At 46.7% G+C, this 22,608-nt stretch overlaps 1 protein-coding gene across 4 annotated transcripts in view; it reads right to left on the reverse strand.

Annotated features, from left to right (window-relative positions):
• Nucleotides 1-22,608, reverse strand: part of TOPBP1 (DNA topoisomerase II binding protein 1) — a 302,005-nt gene that overhangs the window by 130,762 nt on the left and 148,635 nt on the right. For 3 of the 4 annotated variants that reach the window (XM_033929983.1, XM_033929985.1, XM_033929987.1), the window contains 3 exons: nt 18,710-18,902; nt 8,488-8,708; nt 7,781-7,947 (listed from right to left, as the gene is read on the reverse strand). In XM_033929983.1, coding sequence (XP_033785874.1) covers nt 7,781-7,947; nt 8,488-8,708; nt 18,710-18,902 — 581 coding nt within the window. The remainder of the gene's footprint in view (nt 1-7,780; nt 7,948-8,487; nt 8,709-18,709; nt 18,903-22,608) is intronic. The other variant, XM_033929986.1, reaches the window with a different exon arrangement.

Consider the following 22,608-nt stretch of genomic DNA (forward strand, 5'->3'; position numbering starts at 1 on the left):
CAACAATAAAATTTAAAAAAAAAACCCCCAAAAAAGCACACTGTACGCATAGGAAATATTAATTATCATTCCTATTCCGGGGTATTTTCAAAGAGGTCAAAGCAGATGGCTCTATGCACTGTCACCTCAGTAACAACCATACAAAAAGCACAGTTGCTTACCGTAACAGGTGTTATCCAGGGACAGCAGGCAGATATTCTTGACTGATGGGTGACGGCACCGACGGAGCCCCGGTACGGACAATTTTAGAGTGATTGCACTCTAAGAACTTGGAAAGTTCTAGCAGGCCGCACCGCGCACGCGCGAGTGCCTTCACGCCCGACGGAGGCACGCGGTCCCCAGTTAGGATAAGCCAGCTAAGAAGCCAACCCGGGGAGGTGGGTGGGACGCAAGAATATCTGCCTGCTGTCCCTGGATAACACCTGTTACGGTAAGTAATTGTGCTTTATCCCAGGACAAGCAGGCAGCATATTCTTGACTGATGGGTGACCTCCAAGCTAACAAAAAGAGGGATGGTGGGAAGGTTGGCCATTAGGAAAACAAATTTTGCAAAACAGATTGGCCGAAGTGTCCATCCCGTCTGGAGAAAGCATCCAGACAATAATGAGATGTAAAAGTATGAACTGAGGACCAAGTAGCAGCCTTGCAGATTTTCTCAATAGGCGTGGAGCGGAGGAAAGCCACAGATGCTGCCATAGCTCGAACTCTATGGGCCGTGACAGAACCTTCCAGTGTCAGTCCGGTCTGAGCATAACAGAAAGAAATGCACGCTGCCAGCCAATTAGACAACGTACGTTTAGACACAGGACGTCCCAATTTATTCGGATCAAAGGACAGAAAGAGTTGGGGAGCTGATTTGTGGGGCTTAGTACGCTCTAAATAGTAAGCCAGAGCCCGCTTACAGTTCAAAGTATGCAGAGCTTGTTCTCCAGAATGAGAGTGAGGTTTCGGAAAGAAGACAGGCAGAACAATGGATTGGTTGAGATGGAATTCCGAGACAACCTTAGGGAGAAACTTTGGATGTGTACGCAGAACCACCTTGTCATGATGAAAGACTGTAAAAGGTGGATCAGCAACTAGTGCATGTAGCTCACTGACCCTCCTGGCAGAGGTAAGATCAATAAGGAAAAGTACCTTCCAAGTGAGAAACTTGAAAGGAGCGGTAGCCAAAGGTTCAAAAGGAGGCTTCATTAAGGCGGAAAGAACCACATTGAGATCCCAGATTACCGGAGGGGCTTTGAGAGGTGGTTTCACATTGAAAAGACCCCGCATGAATCTGGACACCAAGGGATGAGCCGAGAGAAGTTTTCCATGAACTGACTCATGAAAAGCAGCAATAGCACTGAGGTGGACTCTGATGGAAATAGACTTGAGGCCAGAGTCACTTGAGTCAGAGTCAAGTCAGACAAAGAAAGAAGATAATCCAATAAGGTCTCCACTGCAAGGGAAGTGGGATCATGATGATGAAGAAGACACCAGGAAGAAAACCGTGTCCACTTCTGATGGTAACATAGCAGAGTGGCCGGTTTCCTGGAGGCATCCAGAATGGAACGAACGGGCTGAGACAAAAGAGTATCATGAGAAGTCAGCCCGAGAGAAACCAAGCTGTCAGGTGCAGAGATGGAAGGTTGGGATGCAAAAGGGTCTCCTGATGTTGCGTAAGCAGAGAAGGAAACAGTGGAAGAAGGAAAGGCTCCCTGGAACTGAGTTGAAGTAGAAGGGAGAACCAATGTTGCCTGGGCCACCGTGGAGTAATCAGAATCATGGTGGCTCGTTCCCTCTTGAGTTTGAACAAGGTTCGTAACATGAGAGGCAGAGGAGGGAAAGCGTACAGGAACAGATTGGACCAATCGAGGAGAAATGCATCCGCTGCCAGACGGTGAGGGGAGTAGAGTCTGGAGCAGAATAGGGGCAGCTGGTGATTGTGAGGAGCTGCAAAGAGGTCTATCTGAGGAGTGCCCCACTGAGCGAAGATGGACTGTAGAGTTAAAGGATCGAGTGTCCACTCGTGAGGCTGGAGAATTCTGCTGAGCTTCTCCGCTAAGGAATTCTGTTCTCCCTGAATGTAGATTGCTTTCAGGAATAGTTGGTGATCTGTGGCCCAAGCCCAAATCTTCTGGGCTTCCTGGCACAAGAGGCGAGAGCCTGTCCCACCCTGCTTGTTGATGTAGTACATCGCAACTTGATTGTCTGTGCACAGCAGGAGGACCTGAGGAAAGAGAAGATGTTGGAAGGCCTTGAGGGCATAAAACATCGCTCTGAGTTCCAGGAAATTGATGTGATGTTTCATTTCCTGGGCTGTCCAAAGTCCTTGAGTTTGGAATTCGTTCAAATGAGCTCCCCAGGCATAAGGGGAGGCGTCGGTGGTGATGACAAGTTGATGAGGAGGTAGATGAAACAGAAGACCTCTGGAGAGATTTGAGGATATCAACCACCATTGTAGAGACTGACGAAGAGATGATGTCACAGATATGTGTCGTGAGCAAGGATCCGTCGCTTGGTACCACTGGGTAGCTAGGGTCCATTGAGGAGTGCGCAGGTGAAGACGTGCGAGGGGTGTGACATGAACTGTGGAGGCCATGTGACCCAAGAGTATCATCATTTGCTTGGCAGAGATGGAACGTTGTGGAAGCACTTGCTGACATAGAGATTGAAGAGTTTGAAGACGGTTGGACGGCAGGAATGCTCTCATGAGGACTGTGTCCAGCACCGCTCCAATGAATTGAAGTCTCTGAGTGGGGATGAGATGAGATTTGGGTAGATTGATCTCGAACCCCAGAAGCTGTAGAAACAGGATGGTTTGGTTGGTGGCCAGGAGCACTGTTTGAGATGAATTGGCCTTGATTAACCAATCGTCCAGATAAGGAAAGACTTGAAGGTGGTGAGAGCGTAGAAAGGCAGCCACCACAATCAGACATTTGGTGAACACTCTTGGAGAGGAGGCAAGACCGAATGGCAGCACCTTGTATTGGAAATGACAATGATTGATCATGAAGCGGAGGTACTGTCTGGAGGCCAGATTGATCGGAATGTGAGTGTATGCCTCTTTGAGATCGAGGGAGCATAGCCAGTCGCTTTGATGGAGAAGAGGATAAAGAGTTGCCAGAGAAAGCATCTTGAATTTCTCTTTGACCAAGCATTTATTGAGATCGCGAAGATCTAGGATGGGTCTGAGATCCCCTGTTTTTTTGGGGACCAGAAAATAACGGGAGTAGAATCCCTGCCCCTTCTGATCTAGAGGAACTTCCTCTATGGCGTTCAGGAGGAGGAGGGATTGAACCTCCTGAAGAAGGAGAGAAGACTGAGAGGTGTTCAAAGCAGACTCTCTTGGCAGACTTTGTGCAGGACATGTCTGAAAGTTGAGAGAGTAGCCGTGGCGGATGATGTTGAGGACCCACTGATCCGATGTGATGTTCTCCCAACGGCTGGTGTAACAAGAAAGACGTCCTCCTATGGATCGAGGGAGATTGGCAGATGGTGGAATACTGGCTATGCTTTGGAGAACCACGTCAAAAGGGTTGGGTAGACTTTTGTGGTGGAGGAGGCTTCACCTGTTGCTGCTGGGCTGGCCTAGGTGGTTGTCGCTGTTGCTGACGCTGACGTCTAGGCTGTTGAATAGCCGGTGGCAAGGGACGGGCAGCATAGCGGCGCTGGTAGGCAGATTGTTGGCGAAAAGGCTGAGCAGGTGGAGTCTTTTACTTAGTCTTCAGGAGAGTATCCCACCGAGTCTCATGGGCAGACAGCTTTTGTGTAGTGGAATCCATAGACTCTCCGAAGAGCTCATCACCCAAGCAGGGAGCATTTGCTAGGCGGTCCTGATGATTTACATCGAGCTCTGAGACTCTGAGCCATGCCAACCGACGCATGGCAACAGACATAGCCGTGGCCCTAGAAGTCAATTCAAATGTGTCATAAATTGACCGAACTAGGAACTTGCGTAACTGGAGAAGAGAGGAAGAGCAGGCATGAAATGCAGATTTCTTGCGGTCAGGGAGGTACTTTTCAAAAGCAGTCATGTTTTGAATGAGGTGCTTTAAATAAAATGAAAAATGAAAAGCGTAGTTCCCTGACCTATTGGCTAACATGGCATTCTGATATAAACGTTTGCCAAATTTGTCCATGGCTTTTCCTTCTCTGCCAGGAGGGACTGAGGCATACACACTAGCTCCCGCTGATTTCTTAAGTGTGGATTCTACCAAAAGAGACTCATGCGGGAGCTGAGGTTTGTCAAAACCAGGAATAGGGATAACCTTGTATAAGGAGTCCAATTTACGAGGAGCTCCCGGTACAGTCAGGGGAGTCTCTAAATTTTTATAAAAAGTCTCTCTTAAGATGTCACGGAGAGGAAGTTTGAGAAATTCCCTTGGAGGCTGGTCAAAGTCCAGAGCATCAAGGAATGCCTTGGATTTCTTCGACTCAGCCTCCAAGGGAATAGAAAGAGATTCACACATCTCTTTTAAGAAAGAGGTAAAAGATGTGGAATCCTGCTTAGAAGAGGGATCAGCAACAAGTTGATCCTCTTCATCAGAGGAACACTCACCCTCAGATAGAAAGGGCTCTTCAGAGTCACCCCACAAATCAGGGTCCCGAATCTGAGAGCCACGGTCTCGAGACTCCGGAGTGGAGGGTTCCAGGTGTCGGGTTATGCGCACCGACTTACCCGACCTCATAGACACGGTACCAGGAGATGTGACATGCTGCGTCGGTACCGAAGTCTGCACCGCCTGGTGTTGAGCTCTCGGTTCCGGTGCTAAGATTGGCATCGAAGTCGAGGAAGCAGTGTGAACCGGTATCGACAAAGTGGATGCCAATAAAAGAGGGCGCTTCACTGTCGGTACCGGTAGTTCAGACCGGACCGGGACTGGAAGGCTCGGTGTCAAAAGTGCGGGAAGGAGTTGTTGCAACTGCTCCTTAAGTTGCACTTGCAGGACAGCAGCAATCCGCTCGTCCAGCGAAGGCACCAGTACCGCCTTTTTCTTCTGCGGTACCTGTGGTGCTGCTCTACGCTCCGAGGATGAGGAACCCGATGTCGAGGGGCTCACCTCAATAGGAGCAGAGCGCTTCCGTGGGCGCCTCGAGGTCGGCAGGATTGGACTCGCTGCTACTGAGACCGGAGGACGCTCCAACGGAGATGGCTTCTTAGCCGGCTTACCTGAGTGTTGCGACGCCGGTGCGGTGTCGACGAAGTGGGTGCCGACTGAGGTGGTGCCGATGACGGTGTCAATGTCGCAGGGTCAGACATATCGGCACCGAAAAGCAAACGTTGTTGGATTTGTCGGTTTTTTAATGTACGTTTTTTCAAAGTGGCACAGCGGGTGCAAGTAGAAGCCTGATGCTCTGGACCCAGGCACTGTAAGCACCAATTGTGCGGGTCCGTAAGAGAGATAGGCCGTGCACACCGCTGGCACTTTTTAAAACCTGGCTGGGGGGGCATGAAAGGAAAAACGGCTTCTGCCAAATCGAAGGCCGAGGCCTCGATGGCGGCAGCAGGCCCCGCCAGGGCAAAACCGACGAAATGAAGAAAAAAGAAAAAAACTGTTTTGTTTTTTTAAAGAAAATAATAAAAGAAAAAAAGGAAATATAATTTCTAAAAAGATTTCGCGAGCGGGAAGGCGACAGAAAAAATCTTTTCAACAGCTGTTGAAAAGTGCGACTTCTTAGCTCCGCGGAAACTAAGAAACTGGGGACCGTGTGCCTCCGTCGGGCGGGAAGGCACTCGCGCGTGCGCGGTGCGGCCTGCTAGAACTTTCCAAGTTCTTAGAGTGCAATCACTCTAAAATTGTCCGTACTGGGGCTCCGTCGGTGCCGTCACCCATCAGTCAAGAATATGCTGCCTGCTTGTCCTGGGATAAGACAAATATACCCCCTCCCTTTTTACTAAACCACGATAGCAGTTTTTAGCGCAGGGAGCTGCGCTAAATGCCAAGCGCTGCTCTCAACGCTCATAGGCTCCCTGCACTAAAAACCTCTATTGCGGTTTAGTAAAAGGGGACCATAGTGTAAAATATAGACAGCAGATATAAATTCAGACACATTTTGATCACTAAATTTAAAATAAAATCATTTTTCCTACCTTGTTGTCTGGTGATTTCATGAGTCTCTGGTTGCACTTTCTTCTTCTGACTGTGCATCCAATCTTTCTTCCAGCCTGTATGCTTCCTCTCCTCCAGATCTCATTCCTTCCCCCAACTTTTTCTTCCTCTCTCCCTACCCTTTCTTTCTCCCTGCCTCCCTTTCTTTCTTTCTCTCTTCATGCCCCCTTTCTTTTTTTCTGTTTCTCTTCTTTCCTTCTGTCTCCTTGCCTGCCCTCTTTCTTTCTTTCTCCCTGCTCTCCTCCAAGCTACTGCCACTGGGGAACAGGCCCCCAAGCTGCTGCCATCGGATAACAGGCCGCAAATCCGCCACCGCCCCAAGCTCTCCCTGCTTCGGGCCGACCAGCATTCCTCTCCCCGACGTCAATTCTGCCGTTGGGGAGAGGAAGGCTGATTGGCCCAAGATCGCGATCGACCTATTGGGGAAATACTGCCGGGTTCTGCTTTTGCGGAAACAGAAAGTAGGTAGGACCCGGCAGCAAGAAGAGCAAATTGTAAGCTTCACTGACCTGTCTCCCGCCTTAGCCCGTAGCGAACGCATGCTTCGGGGCTCTAACATGTGCGTGCTGGCTTCCCTTCTCTTCTCCCCCCCCCCCCCCCCGGGACATAACTTCCGGTTTCGGAGAAAAGATAAGGGAAGCCGGCATGCACACGTTTCTTTCTATGTTTCTACGTTAGGGCCCCGGAGCATAAGTTCGCTATGGGCTAAGGCGTGAAATCTCCAAGCCGTTTTTTTTTTGGTGTTGAGCAGCACCGGCGGCAGCAGCAGAATTCACAGCGGATGATAGCCGGGCAGTCATCTAAATTACCCGGGCGGACCGCCCGGCTAAAAGGCCCTAGGAAGAACACTGGTCCTTGTATCCCTACTAGATCTCACAGAAACATAACATAACATTATACTTATAGACCGCGTTACCAAAAAGTTCTACGCGGTTTACAAAAGATTATAAACATTAAACATAATCATATACAGTGGTACCTTGGATTACGAGCATAATCCGTTCCAGGAGCGTTGTGGGATCGATCTCAGCATTGTTCCTTGTGACCCTGGTCAAATCACTTAATCCTCCATTGTCCCAGGTACAAAATAAATCCCTCTATATATGTAAATAGCTTTGAATGTAAAACCACAAAGATGCAGTATACAAGTCTCATCCACTTTCCCTTTTTATTTTATTAAATAGGATTTTTCTTTTCTCTATCATTATTCATTGGAAAATATGGAGGGGGGGAAGTGAAATTCTCTGAGTCTTCTAAGATGTTCCTTCAGCTCCAACCAAATAAATCTACTACATTTTTTTTAACTGAGTGGATATTAGTCAAAAGAGCACCCTTTGCTCAATTGAGTCCCAGATCTCCAACTGACCCAGAAGTTTCACTTCATAAACAGTCTAAAAGCTGCACAATTTGTCTACCATTATCTGCTGAAACAGAGAAATATTGAAGGCTGCATATTGCTCTTATAGGGCAAAACTCAGAGGTCTTTAGTCTGTCACCAATTGCTGGTTGATGGGCATAGCCTACAGATTCTGGACGGATATGGTAAGAACACTATGGAAATAGTTATTCAAATTTCATACACTCCTTTCCCACTGCTAGCATGACAATACATGGGTGTAGGCACTGCCAAACATGTACAGTAAGAAAATATTAAAGCATGTGTTTAGGGTTAATAGAGTTTAACAAACCTTTTCTTTAGGTGGAGGAGCCACAGGGGGATTGGCTAGAGGAAAGGCGATACTTGGTGCTTGTGGTGTAGGGATCAGTTGCTCATCTTTCACTGGAGTTTTGGGATCTCTATTAACTGGAAACGCTGGACACTTAGTTATATCTGCGCATTCAGTATCACATGCTACTGTGGAGAACAAGTCATTTCCAACAATTATAATGAAATAAACTACAAAGAATGAGCTCAGATCGTCAAGGAATAGTTCAAGAAAATGCACAGCAGTTTAAACCATTCCAATCATGGAACGGCATACCCTTAAGTCTTTACCTTGACAGGCTGCAAAACAGAAAGCTGGGTCTAATTAAACTCAAAATACAAGCTAGAATGACTCAAACTATTTTTGCAATAGCAGTCTTAAAATAGCCTTTCAAAGGTGAGAGGGAAAAGAAAGTTTCTGTGGATGTTTTCCAGTTTTTTAATCTTTCTGGATTATCCTGACTTTTCTCATATACTTTTAATGTGTATGGGTTGGGTTTTTTTTAAAATGAATACATTCTCATATCCTTCCTCATGTTTTGTCACAGATGTCTGAAAATGGTTAAGCTTGGAATTTTTCCTGTTCCACCCTTCTCAGTAACTAAGCATAAAAGGCCTCTAACCCTAGCACTTTACCATTAGAAAGGAAAAAAGAATACCAGAAATGGACTTTTCTGTTACATCATTTACCCAGTTCGGCAATTTCAGAGTCTGTCAAGGACTCCTTCTCCTTCTTGCCTATATCCTTCATGCTAGTAGGCGGCTGTTCAGAGCACTGGGAAGGACTGTTTGGCCACTGTAAGTTACTAGCAAGTCGAGCTCTCTCTTCTCTTGCTGTGGGATCATCCCAAATTATCTGCTCATTCTGCGATGGCTCCGTATTCATGTCCAGAACTGGATGTTGGGCTTGCCTGAGAGAAAGGCACTTATTAGTCTAAATCATAACATGCTAGGCAATTTTATTACTAATGTAAAACAAAGTTAGTTGCCTGCAGAGTGGGTGTTCTCTACACCAGTGTTTTTCAACCCTTTTACACCTATGGACCGGCAGAAATAAAAGAATTATTCTGTGGACCGGCATCGGTCCGTGGACCGGTGGTTGAAGAACATGGGGCTAAGTCGTGGGCCTGACCCCGCCCATCTCTACCCAATCTCCACCCCAGGCCCCGCCCCCATAATAGTACTAATTGTCCCGTGCCTCATCTGGAAGCCTTCCCTCTGACGTTGCAACGTCAGAGAGAAGGCTTCCGGTTCAGGCGCAGGATGCCCGTAAGAGCCACTGCCCGTGGCTTTGTGCACTGAATCAGTTAGGAAGAGGGAGCTGGCTCGAAGATAACGCCGCATCGATCGCACCATGGACCGGCGGTTGAAGAACGCTGTTTTGGGCCTGATGCACGTGCTGGCCCTGTGGACCGGCAGGAAATTCTGTGGACTGGCACTGGTCCATGGACCGGTGGTTGAAGAACACTGCTCTACACTGATGTAGTCCAATGTGGCAAACAGTATCCCAGCAAATTTTTCTAGGTACGTTTGGGTTATCTTACTGTGCATGTGTGCCTATTTCTGCCTGCTTCTGTCACGCAACAGTCTATTACTAGCTAGAGGAATACTGCATCTTAGGAAGTTGAAGGATTGTTCCTGCAGGTAAGTAACTTTGCTTTCTCAAAGACAAGGATCATGAATCATGTATGGGACTCTAGCTACAGACTACCTTCAAAAAAGGGGGGGGGGGGGGAAGACCACCACATTATGTGGCACTGCAACCAGTGTTTTGGGTGGCAACAGGCTGTGATGTCATTGTTTTCTTATTTTTGAAGGCAGCCTGGAATTGAAAAGATATTAAGATAATATTGTTACAAACAATCAAGTTTATATAAGAAAAGTATGAACAAAATTGATCAAATGAATCCATCATGAATATGAGAATTCAAAGGATTGCATATATGAAATATATGCATAAATACACGTGTGTGTGTGATTGATTTTTTTGTCCCTAGGGTGAAACTCTTAACAACAAACTTTGGAATAAACTTTGGATGTGTGTGCAAAACCACTTTTGTATAAGGGCTAAGTCACACTGGAATCTTTAGAGCTCATCAAGGCTTGGAGAAGAGAGTGGAGGATATCTATAACTATGAAAGTAACAGAATCTCCTGGAAGAAGAGGCTAGGTCAGCCTGGGGAGGGTTTTAAGAATGTCACATAAGGAGCATAGCAGTGCCTTATCTCTGAAGAGATTTTCTCCATGGCACAGCATGTCAGCAAGCTTTTCCTGTACATCTTGTCTAAGGTCTGAGGGCCCATAGCCAGCTGAGTTTACAGATGCCAATCCCCATGTCAGAAGTTCTTTAGGCTGTTTTGAAAATATCATAAATCACTCAAACAGTGTATTTTCCATACTCCTTCCCTCCGGCTACTAGCAAGCAGAGCTCCTCAAACTTATCCTTAGAACAATGTCCTAAACTCCACAACACTGTGCACTATGTTCAGCAAGGATGCTGCAGGCCAAAAGCATAGCATTCCGATATAACCTCTTCCCCAAAAAATCCATTGTCTAATACTCCCTCCCAGAGAGCACCGAGGACGAACTCTTGAAATGCTCAGCTCGTTTGACAGCAGATTGGACTACCATGGAATGGCGAGAGAGTTGCTGCTTCTCAAACTGAAGACACATCTGGACCCTATACAAAGAATTGACTTTATTAATAGAAGATACAAAACCATAATTCTCCCACATTGCCATCCCACAGGAGGGGCCTTAGGCATCTGAACCAATCAGTCTTAGGCCCCTCCCAGAGCATCTCAGAATGCACCAGAAAAGTAAGGCCCACCATTTTGAAGAGGCAGGCCTGCAGAAAGGAGTGGGCATCCCTTCTGCTCATTGTCTGAATAAGGTACGGGGAAGAAGGGGGGGGGAGAAGATCAGGGTGTGTGGGTCCAGGTGGCTGAGATAGGAGGGAGTGGGGGTATCCCTTCTGCCGGTCTTCACATGGAAGGTCTAAGTGGCCGAGGCAATGGGCATCCCTCCTGCCCTGCCGATTTCCAGGGATGGGGAAGGGGGGCCATCATTGGGGGTAGGGGGAACCAGCACGACTCTTTTTTTTTTAATGGGGGACATATTGTGAGTGTGTAATACATGCACAACATCTAAGTTTTGCTTTTTTTGTTTGTTTGTTTTAACACTACTGGCACCACCAGACCTGTTGGAGATTTCGGAGTGTTAAAAACCGGCACTGGTTTAGAGTTTGAACATATGGCCAAACTGGGAAGTTTTGAACATATGGGCCAAAGTATGCCTTTGACAAAGGTGCGATCACCACAATAGGTGATGAGGAGACACCTCAGTTTCCACCCAATGATCTGCATTGTGTCCCTTTAAAACCAAAGATAAGGCTGAAGCTTTCCACTTCTTCAGTCAGGAATCAGACCATGACTGCTCCCACTGGGTTCTATAAATGTTTGATAGTGAGGATAATAAGATACTTTTGATGTTAATGCACCCCCAGCAATCAACGCAGCATGTGAACCCATGAAGACCAACATTTTTCTGATACTGATAGACCATTTTTAACACCCAAAAACATTTCTGCCTTTCAGTACTATGAATCCCTCTTTTTGACATTTTTGTACAGAGTATACATTGAGGGGGATTGTGGATGGGTCCAAGGTACTGCAGTTATCTGTAATGGATATGGTCCTGTTGCACCGGAAAACCTCTCGAAGCACTGGAGGTCTTCTTGCAGAATATTTTGTCTGAAAGATAGACACAGTAAAATCAAGTGATTCGATGACCAGGAGCTCAATGCCAAAAAATGGCCAAAACTGAGTTGATAGCAAAAAACCTGACTAAGGAACTATGGGATAGACAAAAAAAAGACTTGCAAAAGTGATAGGACTTGCAGGCTTTGAAGCAAAAATAACATTTTGAGGTGCTAAGGCGACCGTGATAGAAAATAGGTTCTACTGGCTCTCTGGAAATGATTAGACTGAAAAATGTTCTGCATGAGAGCATCAGAATGCGGAACAGATTCCAGATTCTTCAGGAAGGAACTGCCGATGAGGAACAGGAGCAGGAACAGGAGCAGGCCCAACACCCAGCTCCATCTCCAGGGACAACTGACTGGCTCCCCCCAAAGAAGCGCAGAGTAATAGTCATCGGGGATTCCATGCTGAGGGGCACCGAGGGACCAATTTGCAGACCGGATATGCAATCTAGGGAGGTCTGCTGTCTGCCTGGAGCCAGGATACGAGATGTCACCGCCAGTCTGGATAGACTACTCACGCCCCGAGACCACTTTCCTATGCTTCTTGTCCACATAGGAACCAACGACACTGCCAGGAACACACCGGAGGCCATCACCAGAGACTTTGGAGCACTGGGTGAGAGGCTGAAGCAGACAGGAGCGCAGGTGGTTTTCTCATCGATCCTCCCAGTTAGAGGCAAGGGAAGAGCCAGAGATGAACGTATCCTGAGGACGAACGAGTGGCTACAGGGATGGTGCCGGGATATGAACTTCGGATTCCTAAACCATGGGGAAGCGCTACAAGGACTTCAGGGACCAGACGGACTCCATCTGACCAGTAGGGGTAAGAACGTCTTCGGACACCGACTAGCCCGCCTGCTTCACAGGGCTTTAAACTAGGTAAGTCGGGGGAGGGTACCCATTCACATATTAGTGCAGAAAGGAATTATCCTGATGAGGTGAGTCGAAACTCCGCTTCCATGTCCAAGGTAAGTACCCACATTGCAAACAGTTCTTTGGGAGTCACACCGACTCGGGTAGGATACGCCTCACAGGGACTTAGCAAACACAAGATATGGAGGGCCATGTATGTCAATGCACACAGTTTAGGTAACAAAATTCTAGAATTGGAGGCTGAAATAACGAATGCCGACCTAGATGTGGTGGCAATATCTGAAACTTGGTTCACGGACTCACATGGGTGGGATATAGCTATACCGGGCTACAATCTACTTTGTCAGGACAGAGAGGGCAGGTTAGGAGGGGGGGTAGCTCTATACATTAAAGAGGACATCAAAACCACCAGGATCACAGATGTCAAGTACACCGGGGAGTCCCTCTGGGTAAACCTGGCAAGAGGCAGAGAAAAATGCCTGTATCTAGGTGTGGTTTACAGACCCCCAAGACAACTGGAAGACATGGACGCAGAATTAATTGAAGACATAGAGAATATCACTCTACGAGGAGAAGCTGTACTGCTAGGGGACTTCAATATGCCTGATGCAGACTGGAACTCATTTTCAGCGACAACCAGCGGTAGCAGGAGGCTCTTAACCTCCATAAAGGGAGCACGTCTCAAACAAATGGTAACGGAGCCCACTAGGGCATAGGCGATCCTCGACCTGGTACTCACCAACGGGGAAAGCGTTTCAGAGGTCTCAGTAGGAGATACGCTAGCCTCCAGCGACCACAATATAGTATGGTTCAACCTTAGGAAAGGCTTCCCTAGATCAAACACGAAAACAAAGGTACTCAATTTCCGGGGCACAGAAATCGCATGGGAGATTTCGTCCATCAGACGCTGCAGGACCAAGCGGAGACCAATGATGTAGAAGCTAAGTGGTTAACACTGAAATCAATGCTTGAATGCTTCTGCCAGTAGCCCTGAAGCAGCGGATTAAGTGTGTTATCCGCGAAACGTTGGCAGGCAGCGGCAATGAACTGATAGCATGACAACATACAAAATGAACGCTGAGATAAGATAAGTGCTTGGTTGCTAGCTTTTTCAAACTACAATAGTGTTGCTTCCACAACCAGTATTGATATAAAAGAAGTAGCGTTTGCTAAGATTGATTAAGATATTTATGACAGAAACTTTTTAGACAATTTAGCAATACAGAAATATTTTAGACTATTTAGCAATAAAATTGAGTCTCAGGTTTTTTTAGCCAATGACTGGAACCACGGAGCGAAAAAAACCACGCTGAAAGTTAAGTCTATGATTGGACTGAGCGTGGGCTCCTACTCTGAGGCTTTTTCCTGAGTGAAAAGAAAAGTTTGTTGAAAGTGTTGATAAAAAATTAAGATAAAATAGAAAAAGAAAAAGAAAATTGAAAAAAAGAAGTTTATGTGGGTGTAATACTAGTATAAGTGGTATTTTTGTACAATTTTGGGTAACACTGAAATCAACCATACATGAAGCAACTAGCCGCTTCATAAAATCAGTAAATAAACGACAAAGAAACAATAAACCCCAATGGTTCACCGCGGAGATCTCGCACCTCATTAAGGAGAAGAAAAAAGCGTTTCTCTCCTACAAGCGCACGGAGAAAAGAGAGGCAAAAGTAGAATATAGGACCAGGTCTACAGCGGTCAAAATGGCAGTTAGGGAGGCAAAACTTCGAGTGGAAGAAATTCTGGCAAAAAACATTAAAAAGGGAGACAAATCCTTCTTCAGGTATATTAGTGACAGAAAAAGGAACACAGGCGGGATAGTACGCCTTGGAAGACCGGACGGAAGTTACGTGGAAGCAGATTCCGATAAAGCCGAACTACTGAATGAATACTTCTGCTCAGTCTTCACCTGTGAGGCACCGGGACACGGTCCCCAGTTGAAGGCAACACAAAGCACAGAAGACCCGTTCCAGAATTTTGAGTTCACACCAGGTGAAGTTTACAGTGAACTGGCAAGACTCAAGGTGAACAAAGCCATGAGACCAGACAATTTGCACCCAAGAATGCTCAGAGAATTGAGCGATGTCCTGGCGAAACCGTTGGCTGAGCTATTCAATCTCTCCCTAAGTAAGGGGAAAGTTCCCCTGGACTGGAAATTAGCTAATGTCGTTCCTCTGCATAAAAAGGGTTGCAGGGCAGAGGCTGCGAATTATAGACCGGTGAGTCTCACATCAATAGTGTGCAAACTCATGGAAACACTAATTAAAAGCAAATTGGACATGATCTTGAATGAAGGGAATCTTCGGGATCCCAGTCAGCATGGATTCACCAAGGGTAGGTCCTGCCAATCCAATCTCATCAGCTTCTTTGACTGGGTAACAAGAAAGTTGGACTTGGGAGAGTCTTTGGACGTCGTGTACCTGGACTTCAGGAAAGCTTTTGACAGTGTCCCACATCGCAGGCTGCTAAGCAAGATGGAATCGATGGGGTTAGGAGAGACACTAACTGCATGGGTCAATGATTGGCTGAGTGGCAGACTTCAGAGGGTGGTGGTTAATGGTACCCTCTCTAAAACATCGGAGGTGACCAGAGGAGTGCCGCAGGGCTCGGTCCTGGGTCCACTCCTTTTCAACATATTCATAGGGGATCTGACTCAAGGGCTTCAAGGTAAAATAACACTATTCGCCGATGACGCCAAACTATGTAATATAGTAAGTGAATGCAGTTTACAGAATTATATGGCGCAGGACCTGCTTACATTGGAAAGTTGGTCCTCAACCTGATAGCTAGGCTTCAATGCTAAGAAATGTAAGGTCATGCACCTCGGAAGCGGAAATCCATGCAGGACGTACTTCTTGAACGGAGAAACTTTAACTAGGACTTCAGCAGAACGAGATTTAGGAGTAATCATCAGTGCAGACATGAAAACTGCCAATCAAGTGGAGAAGGCTTCATCTAAGGCAAGGCAGATATTGGGTTGTATCAATAGAAGTTTCGTCAGCCGAAAGCCTGAAGTCATAATGCCGTTGTACAGGGCCATGGTGAGACCTCATCTGGAGTACTGTGTGCAATTCTGGAGGCCACATTACAGTAAAGATGTGCGCAGAATTGAATCGGTTCAACGGACGGCCACCAGGATGATCTCGGGGCTCAAGGGTCTCTCGTACGAAGAGAGACTGAACAAATTGCAGCTCTACACTCTTGAGGAATGTAGGAAGAGGGGAGACATGATTGAAACATTTAAGTACCTCACGGGACGTGTCGAAGTGGAAGATGATATTTTCTTTCTCAAGGGACCCTCGGCCACAAGAGGGCACCCGCTCAAACTCAGGGGCGGAAAATTTCATGGCGACACCAGAAAGTATTTCTTCACAGAGAGAGTGGTTGATCATTGGAACAAGCTTCCAGTGCAGGTGATCGAGGCAGACAGCGTGCCAGACTTTAAGAATAAATGGGATACCCATGTGGGATCCCTACGAGGGTCAAGATAAGGAAATTGGGTCATTAGGGCATAGACAGGGGGTAGGTAAGCAGAGTGGGCAGACTTGATGGGCTGTAGCCCTTTTCTGCCGTCATCTTCTATGTTTCTATGAACAAGAAAACATTCACAGTGAGATTGCCAAACACTTCTAGAAAAAGTTTCCGAGGTCCTAGATTCACAGTGCAACTTGTCCTCGAGAACAACCAAAATTTCAATCTATGTGTTACAGCAATGTATTTTTGCTAGATAAATACACAAACAACAGATAGATATAGATCAATGTATCACAAACGGTGTGCTGCAGCACACGTCGGCTAGGAGGAGAGATGCCGGTTGACTGATTACAGAATGTGCCTTTCGCAGCGAGATGTATGTTCTGTAGGCTGTCAGCCAGTGCCGACGACTATTCCCCTCACCTGCGCCTCTCCTCCTCTCCCTTACCAGTAAAGGGACAGGTTCAGGGTCGCGGCCGGAGGGCCTTCACGCATGCACGGATGTCATTGTGTTGACGTCCATGCACTTCCGGATGCCTTCTGGCCGTGGCACTGAGTTTAGTGTGCCCCGATGCTGAAAAGTTTGCGGGACACTGGTATAAATAAATAAAGCAAAGTTAATCATCTCTAGCAATCTAGCATGTGTTTTCTGAGGACAGCAGGACTTATCTCACATGTGGATGATGTCATCATGCAGCCCTGGTGTGGACATTACCTAGTGTCCTGATCTTTCCAGAAGATTCTGAGTGATTCCCTAACCTTGTTGTGCCACATCTGAGGCCAAAATTGGCCGACAGATCTGAGCTGTCATAGCCTTACTTTCTGATTGGTGCCTGAGCACTGACTGGCTCAGGAACTGGCAGGAAAGTAAGGTTTGACTGCTTAGACCCCCCCCCATGCAAATAAGAAACAAAACAAAACCCCTATCAGCAGGATAGACGCCCATTCTCTCCTGCTATGTCGCACAATTCCTTGACACTACTACCCACCCCTCTCTCCCGCCGCATTGCACAATCCCCCGACACTACTATCCACCCCCATCTCCACCCCACAGCAGGAGAAATGCCCACTCCCTCCTGTCACCAACTCCCCCAGCTGCCAGCCCCCTCCCCTTCCTACCTTATTCATAAAGTCCAGCCGGAAGGATGCCTACCCGCTCTGGCTGGCAGGTCCACCTCTTACAAAATGGCGAGCTTTCCTGGTGTATCCTGGGATGTGTCAGGGAGCGGCCTAAGGCTCTGATTGGCCCAGGCGCTAAAGGATCCTCCTAGGAAGGGCCTTATTGCCTGGGCCAGAGACTTAGACCCCTCCCCGGAACATCCCATGATGCACTAGGAAGGTCCACCATTTTGTAAGAGGCAGGCCTGCCAGCCGGAGCGGCAGGGGGATTGTGCCTTAGTGTCAGGGGATGGTGTGGCGGGAGGAAGCAGGTAGTAGTGTCGGGGGATTATGCAACACGGCGGGAGAGAGTGGGCATCTCTCCTGCTGCCAAGGGTGGGTGTCCAGAGGTTGTTTGGTGGGTTTGTTTGGGTTTTTTAAAAATATGTGGGTGTATTCTGCGCACGTGCTGATCACTACCACCAGCGACTCATCTCAAGTAAATTTAGCGAATCTATGTGAACATCCGCAAACCTCATTTGCATGCGGGGTCTTTTCAGAATTACTTGCCTTTTTGAAATCGTTATAATAGCGACCTCGGTAGCAGCCCATCGGATTTTATTGTGAAGTTGTGAGAATCTTCCTCTGAGAGAGGTTGAACCTAGATTCTTAAAAGAAACAAGTTTGACCAGGGCTACTAGCCCATAGTCAGACTTCATCCACCCATAAATACATATGCACTTATTGAAAACATAATTAGATCTGGCAGAGGAGCTCCAATCCATTCTGTTAAAGAGGCATAGTGATGAAAACCATACCATATAGTTTCTTTTATACTGCAAACTTTGCTGTTTTTCTGTTAATCACGTGTTAATCACGGCTCATATAAGCATGTTTTCTTCCTAGATGGTCATTGCAAATAACAGTAGTCTCCTGTCACTAAACTGTAATGAAAGGAAGAATCGTGCAGCCAGCAAGGAGGTTTACGTATACCCAATGAATGCAGGGTTAACAAAAACTAAGATGTAAAATGGGAAAAACTCTGGAAACTATCCTTCTTCTAAATAATATACAATTTAAACTGCAAGAATACTGTATTGTTCAATGAAACCACTCAGAATATAGTAAGTACTTTCCTAAGTATACGTCACATTTGCATAGTTTGCATTAGATATTCTGAGGTTTACTTGCTTGATGGGGATGTCTGGTAGGTTTACCCTTGAAACAAAGAATTCATGTAAAATATTAGAAAACTAATAAAAATAACTTCTGTAAGTCAGAGTTTGACCTTTTCAAGAGCTATGCAATCTGAATGTGAGAATAGAAAGATGGAAGAGCTTCCAAACAATATTCTCTCTAAGCTGTGCAGGAGTCCTTACATTCCTGTCAGGTAGCAGGGTTGCTTCAATATCACATTTTCTTCAACAGCAAGGGACATGAAAGTTTTGCAGAACTCCAAAAGATCTGCCTGTCCCTAGTGATTGAAAACAATAGTAAAGCTTTGCCCCCCCTCCCACTTGGCAGAAATATGGTTGGAGGACTCCTGCTTTGAAGAAACATTGCTTCCAAAACTATTTTTTCTTCCTTATCTATCGCAGACCCAGTAGCTTTGCTTGATTCCTTATATTAGCTCTTCAAATACCACAATATACTCAGGACAGTTGTACTGCCATCTTCAAAATCTGGTTCCCAGGCATCTCATACCTGAGAGCTTCTAAGACTCTACTGCGACCACTACGAGTAGAACGTGTGTTGTCAGGTGTTGAAGGAGAATTTTCAAACCCAGTCCTTGATAGGGATCCTCTTTGTCCATGCGGATTTACAACCGAGGTAGCAGATATGAGTTCCTGCAGCTGCCGTTGGAAGTTCTCTCTCATTTCCAGAGTCTGTGATAATGCTTAGTAAAAGACAGAAATAAAATAAGATGTACCGTAGAACACTAACATATTTTTTTAAACCATTGGCACCTATATTTCTATAAGTAAAAGTAAAGGAGAAATTAAGTTCTTACCTGATAATTTTCTTTCTGTTAGCTTGTAGACTGGTATAGTCCTTACAAATGGGTAATATGCCTCACTGCTACCAGCAGGTGGAGACTGAGCTCAAACTTGTACATCAGTATAGCATGCCCCTCTTGCTACTCCAGTTTGCCGAAGAGCCAAGCAGAACCTAGGAAAGTTCTTAACTGAAAAACAGTAAATGACACTCAAACAGGAGTGTAAGAAAACAACAAACATCTTTAAACAACTGTTGGAACATGTATAGAACTTGATCCTGGAAGTAAAACATCCCCACAGCTCACCAGTTAAGCTATCTGAGCCATCGCCGCTGTTCTTAATTCTCCCCGACCCTAGAAAAATACTAGAACCCGCAGAAAAATTCAAAATCTGCACACGAGTTAAAACCCACAAACACCGCACAAAGAAAGACAGGGTGGGGGACTATACCAGTCTACAAGCTAACAGAAAGAAAATTAGCAGGTAAGAACCTAATTTTTCCTTCTGTATCGCTTGGTAGACTGCTATAGTCCTTACGAATGGGATGTACCAAAGCAGTACCCATCAAGGGTGGGACCCCCGAAGGGCCGATACCAGAACACGTTCACCGAACACCGCATCCCAACGTGCGTGAACATCCACACGGTAGTGTCTGACAAAAGAATGCAGAGAACACCAAATTGCAGCCTTGCAAATATCCACTGCAGGCATTAGAGAAGACTCAGTCCAAGAAGCTGCCTGACCCTGAGTGGAATGAGCCTTGAGAAAGTCGGGAACAGGCTTCTTCTTCAGAAGATAAGCGGAAGAAATAGTCTACTGACCAGCGCGCAATAGTAGCCTTAGAAGCACTATCCCCCTTAGGAGGACCAGTGAGAAGGACAAAGAGATAATCTGATTTCCTGATCTCCTGGGTCCTCTGTACATAAGACTGAAGGACCTGACTGACATCCAACTTGCGCACCTGTCTCTGCTTAGAAGAGCCCTCCCGACAACCCAACACCGGGAGGACTACAGATTGATTGACATGACAAGGAGAAACCACTTTCGGCAGAAAGGAAGGAACAGGCCTCAAGACAACCCGCTCCCTAGAAAACCCCAAGAAGGGAGCCCTACAAGAGAAAGCCTGCAGCTCAGAAACACGTCTAGCTGAAGTAATGGCCACCAAGAAGACCGCCTTAAGAGTAAGGTCCTTCTAAGAGCATTCGCCCAACAGTTCAAAAGGAAGGCGCAGCAGAACAGACAGAACCAGATTCAGATCCCAAGATAGAACAGAGGGTTTTACGGGATGACTGAGCAACTTGGCCGCCCGCAAGAAGCGAATCACATCAGGACTGGCAGTCAAACGCTGACCTTTCAACAACCCACGAAAGGCTGACAAGGCAGCAAGCTAAAGACCAAGCCAGTCCCTTATCCAGGCCATCCTGCAAGAACTCTAAGATGTTAGGCAGGGAAGCACGTAAAGAGACCACTCCACGCGCATCACACCACTCCTCAAATAGATACCAAACCCTCACATAAGCCTGAGAGGTGGAAAGCCTCCGGGACCCCAAGAGTGTTGAGATCACTTTATCTGAATACCCCTTCTTACTTAGGCGACCCATTTCAAAAGCCAAGCTGTAAGACAAAAGGGACCCGGATCGAATGGGACCCTGAGACAGAAGGTCGTCCAAGAGAAACATAGAAACATAGAAAAAAGCAGCAGAAAAGGGCTATAGCCCACCAAGTCTGCCCATTCCAAGTATACCCTCCCCTGAATTTACTCCCTTAAAGATCCCACGTGAGTATCCCATTTTCTCTTAAAATCCGTCACGCTGCTGGCCTTTATCACCTGGAGTGGGAGTCTGTTCCAATGATCCACTACTCTTTCGGTGAAGAAGTACTTCCTGGAGTCGCCATGAAACTTCCCTCCCCTGATCTTCAGCGGATGCCCTCTGGTGGTCGAGGGTCCCATGAGCCAGAAGATATCATCTTCTGACTCGATGCGTCCCGTGATGTACTTATATGTTTCAATCATATCTCCCCGTTCTCTTCTTTCCTCAAGTGAGTACAGCCGCAATTTTTTAAATCTTTCTTCATACGTGAGATCCTTGAGCCCCAAGACCATCCTGGTGGCCGTTCGCTGAACCGACTCGATCCTCAGCACATCCTTTCGGTAGTGTGGTCTCCAAAACTGAACACAGTACTCCAAGTGAGGCCTCACCATGGCTCTGTAAAACGGCATCATAACTTCAGGTCTCCTGCTGACGAAACCTCTGCGGATACACCCCATCATTTGTCTTGCCCTGGAGGAAGCCTTCTCCACTTGATTGGCAACCTTCATGTCCTCACTAATGATCACCCCTAGGTCGCGTTCCGCCGTGGTCCTAACCAAGGTCTCACCATTTAGTACATAAGTTCTACGCGGGTTTCTCTTACACAGGTGCATTATCTTGCATTTTTTAGCATTGAAGCCTAGCTGCCAAGTAGTTGACCATTGTTCCAGCAACAGTAGGTCGTGTGTCATATTATCAGGTAATAAGTTTTTGCCTACTATGTTGCAAAGTTTGGCGTTGTCGGCGAACAGTGATACCCTTCCTCTAAGTCCTTGCGTCAAATCTCTTATGAATAAGTTAAATAGAATTGGGCCCAGGATCGAGCCCTGCGGCACTCCACTGATCACGTCCGATGCTTCGGATGGGGTACCGTTCACCACCACCTTCTGAAGTCTACCGCTCAGCCAATCCCCAACCCATGTAGTTAGAGTGTCTCCTAATCCTATCGATTTCAGCTTGTTCAGTAATCTTCGATGAGGGACGCTATCAGATGCTTTACTGAAGTCCAAATATACCACGTCCAGTGACTCTCCGGCGTCCAGTTGTCTAGTAACCCAGTCAAAAAAGCTAATCAGATTAGATTGGCAGGATCTACCCTGGGTGAACCCGTGTTGGTGTGGATCACGCAGTTTTTCTTCATCTAGGATTGTGTCAAGATTCTGTTTGGTCAGTGTTTCCATGAGTTTACACACTATAGACGTGAGACTCACTGGTCTGTAGTTTGTTGTCTCTGTCCTGCAGCCCTTTTTGTGGAGTGGGATTACGTTGGCGGTTTTCCAGTCCAAGGGGACCCTTCCTGTGCTTAGGGAAAGATTGAAAAGAACAGATAATGGTTCTGCCAGGACTTCCCTTAACTCCCTGAGCATTCTGGGGTGTAGGTTATCCGGTCCCATGGCTTTGTTTACTTTGAGTCTTGATAGTTCGTCATAGACGCTACTGGGCATAAATTCGAAATCTTGAAACGGGTCTTTCTGGTTATCTTCCGTCTGCAGCTGTGGACCTGCTCCCGGCGCTTCGCGGGTGAACACTGAACAGAAGTATTTGTTTAGTAGTTCTGCCTTAGCAGAGGAAGAGGATCTGCCACCAGATGCCTCACCAGATCCGTGTACCACGGTCGTCGAGGCCAATCCAGAGCCACCAGAACCACGAGGCCCAGATGATAAATTATGCAGAGAAGAATTCTGCCCACTAATGGCCACGGAGAAAACACATACAACAGCTCCATTGGCCATGGTTGAACCAGAGCATCCAGGTCCTTGGCCTGACCGTCTCTGCGACGACTGAAGAAGCAGGG

This window comes from Geotrypetes seraphini, chromosome 2 (genome assembly GCF_902459505.1).
Source record: "Geotrypetes seraphini chromosome 2, aGeoSer1.1, whole genome shotgun sequence".
Lineage (NCBI taxonomy): Eukaryota > Metazoa > Chordata > Amphibia > Gymnophiona > Dermophiidae > Geotrypetes > Geotrypetes seraphini.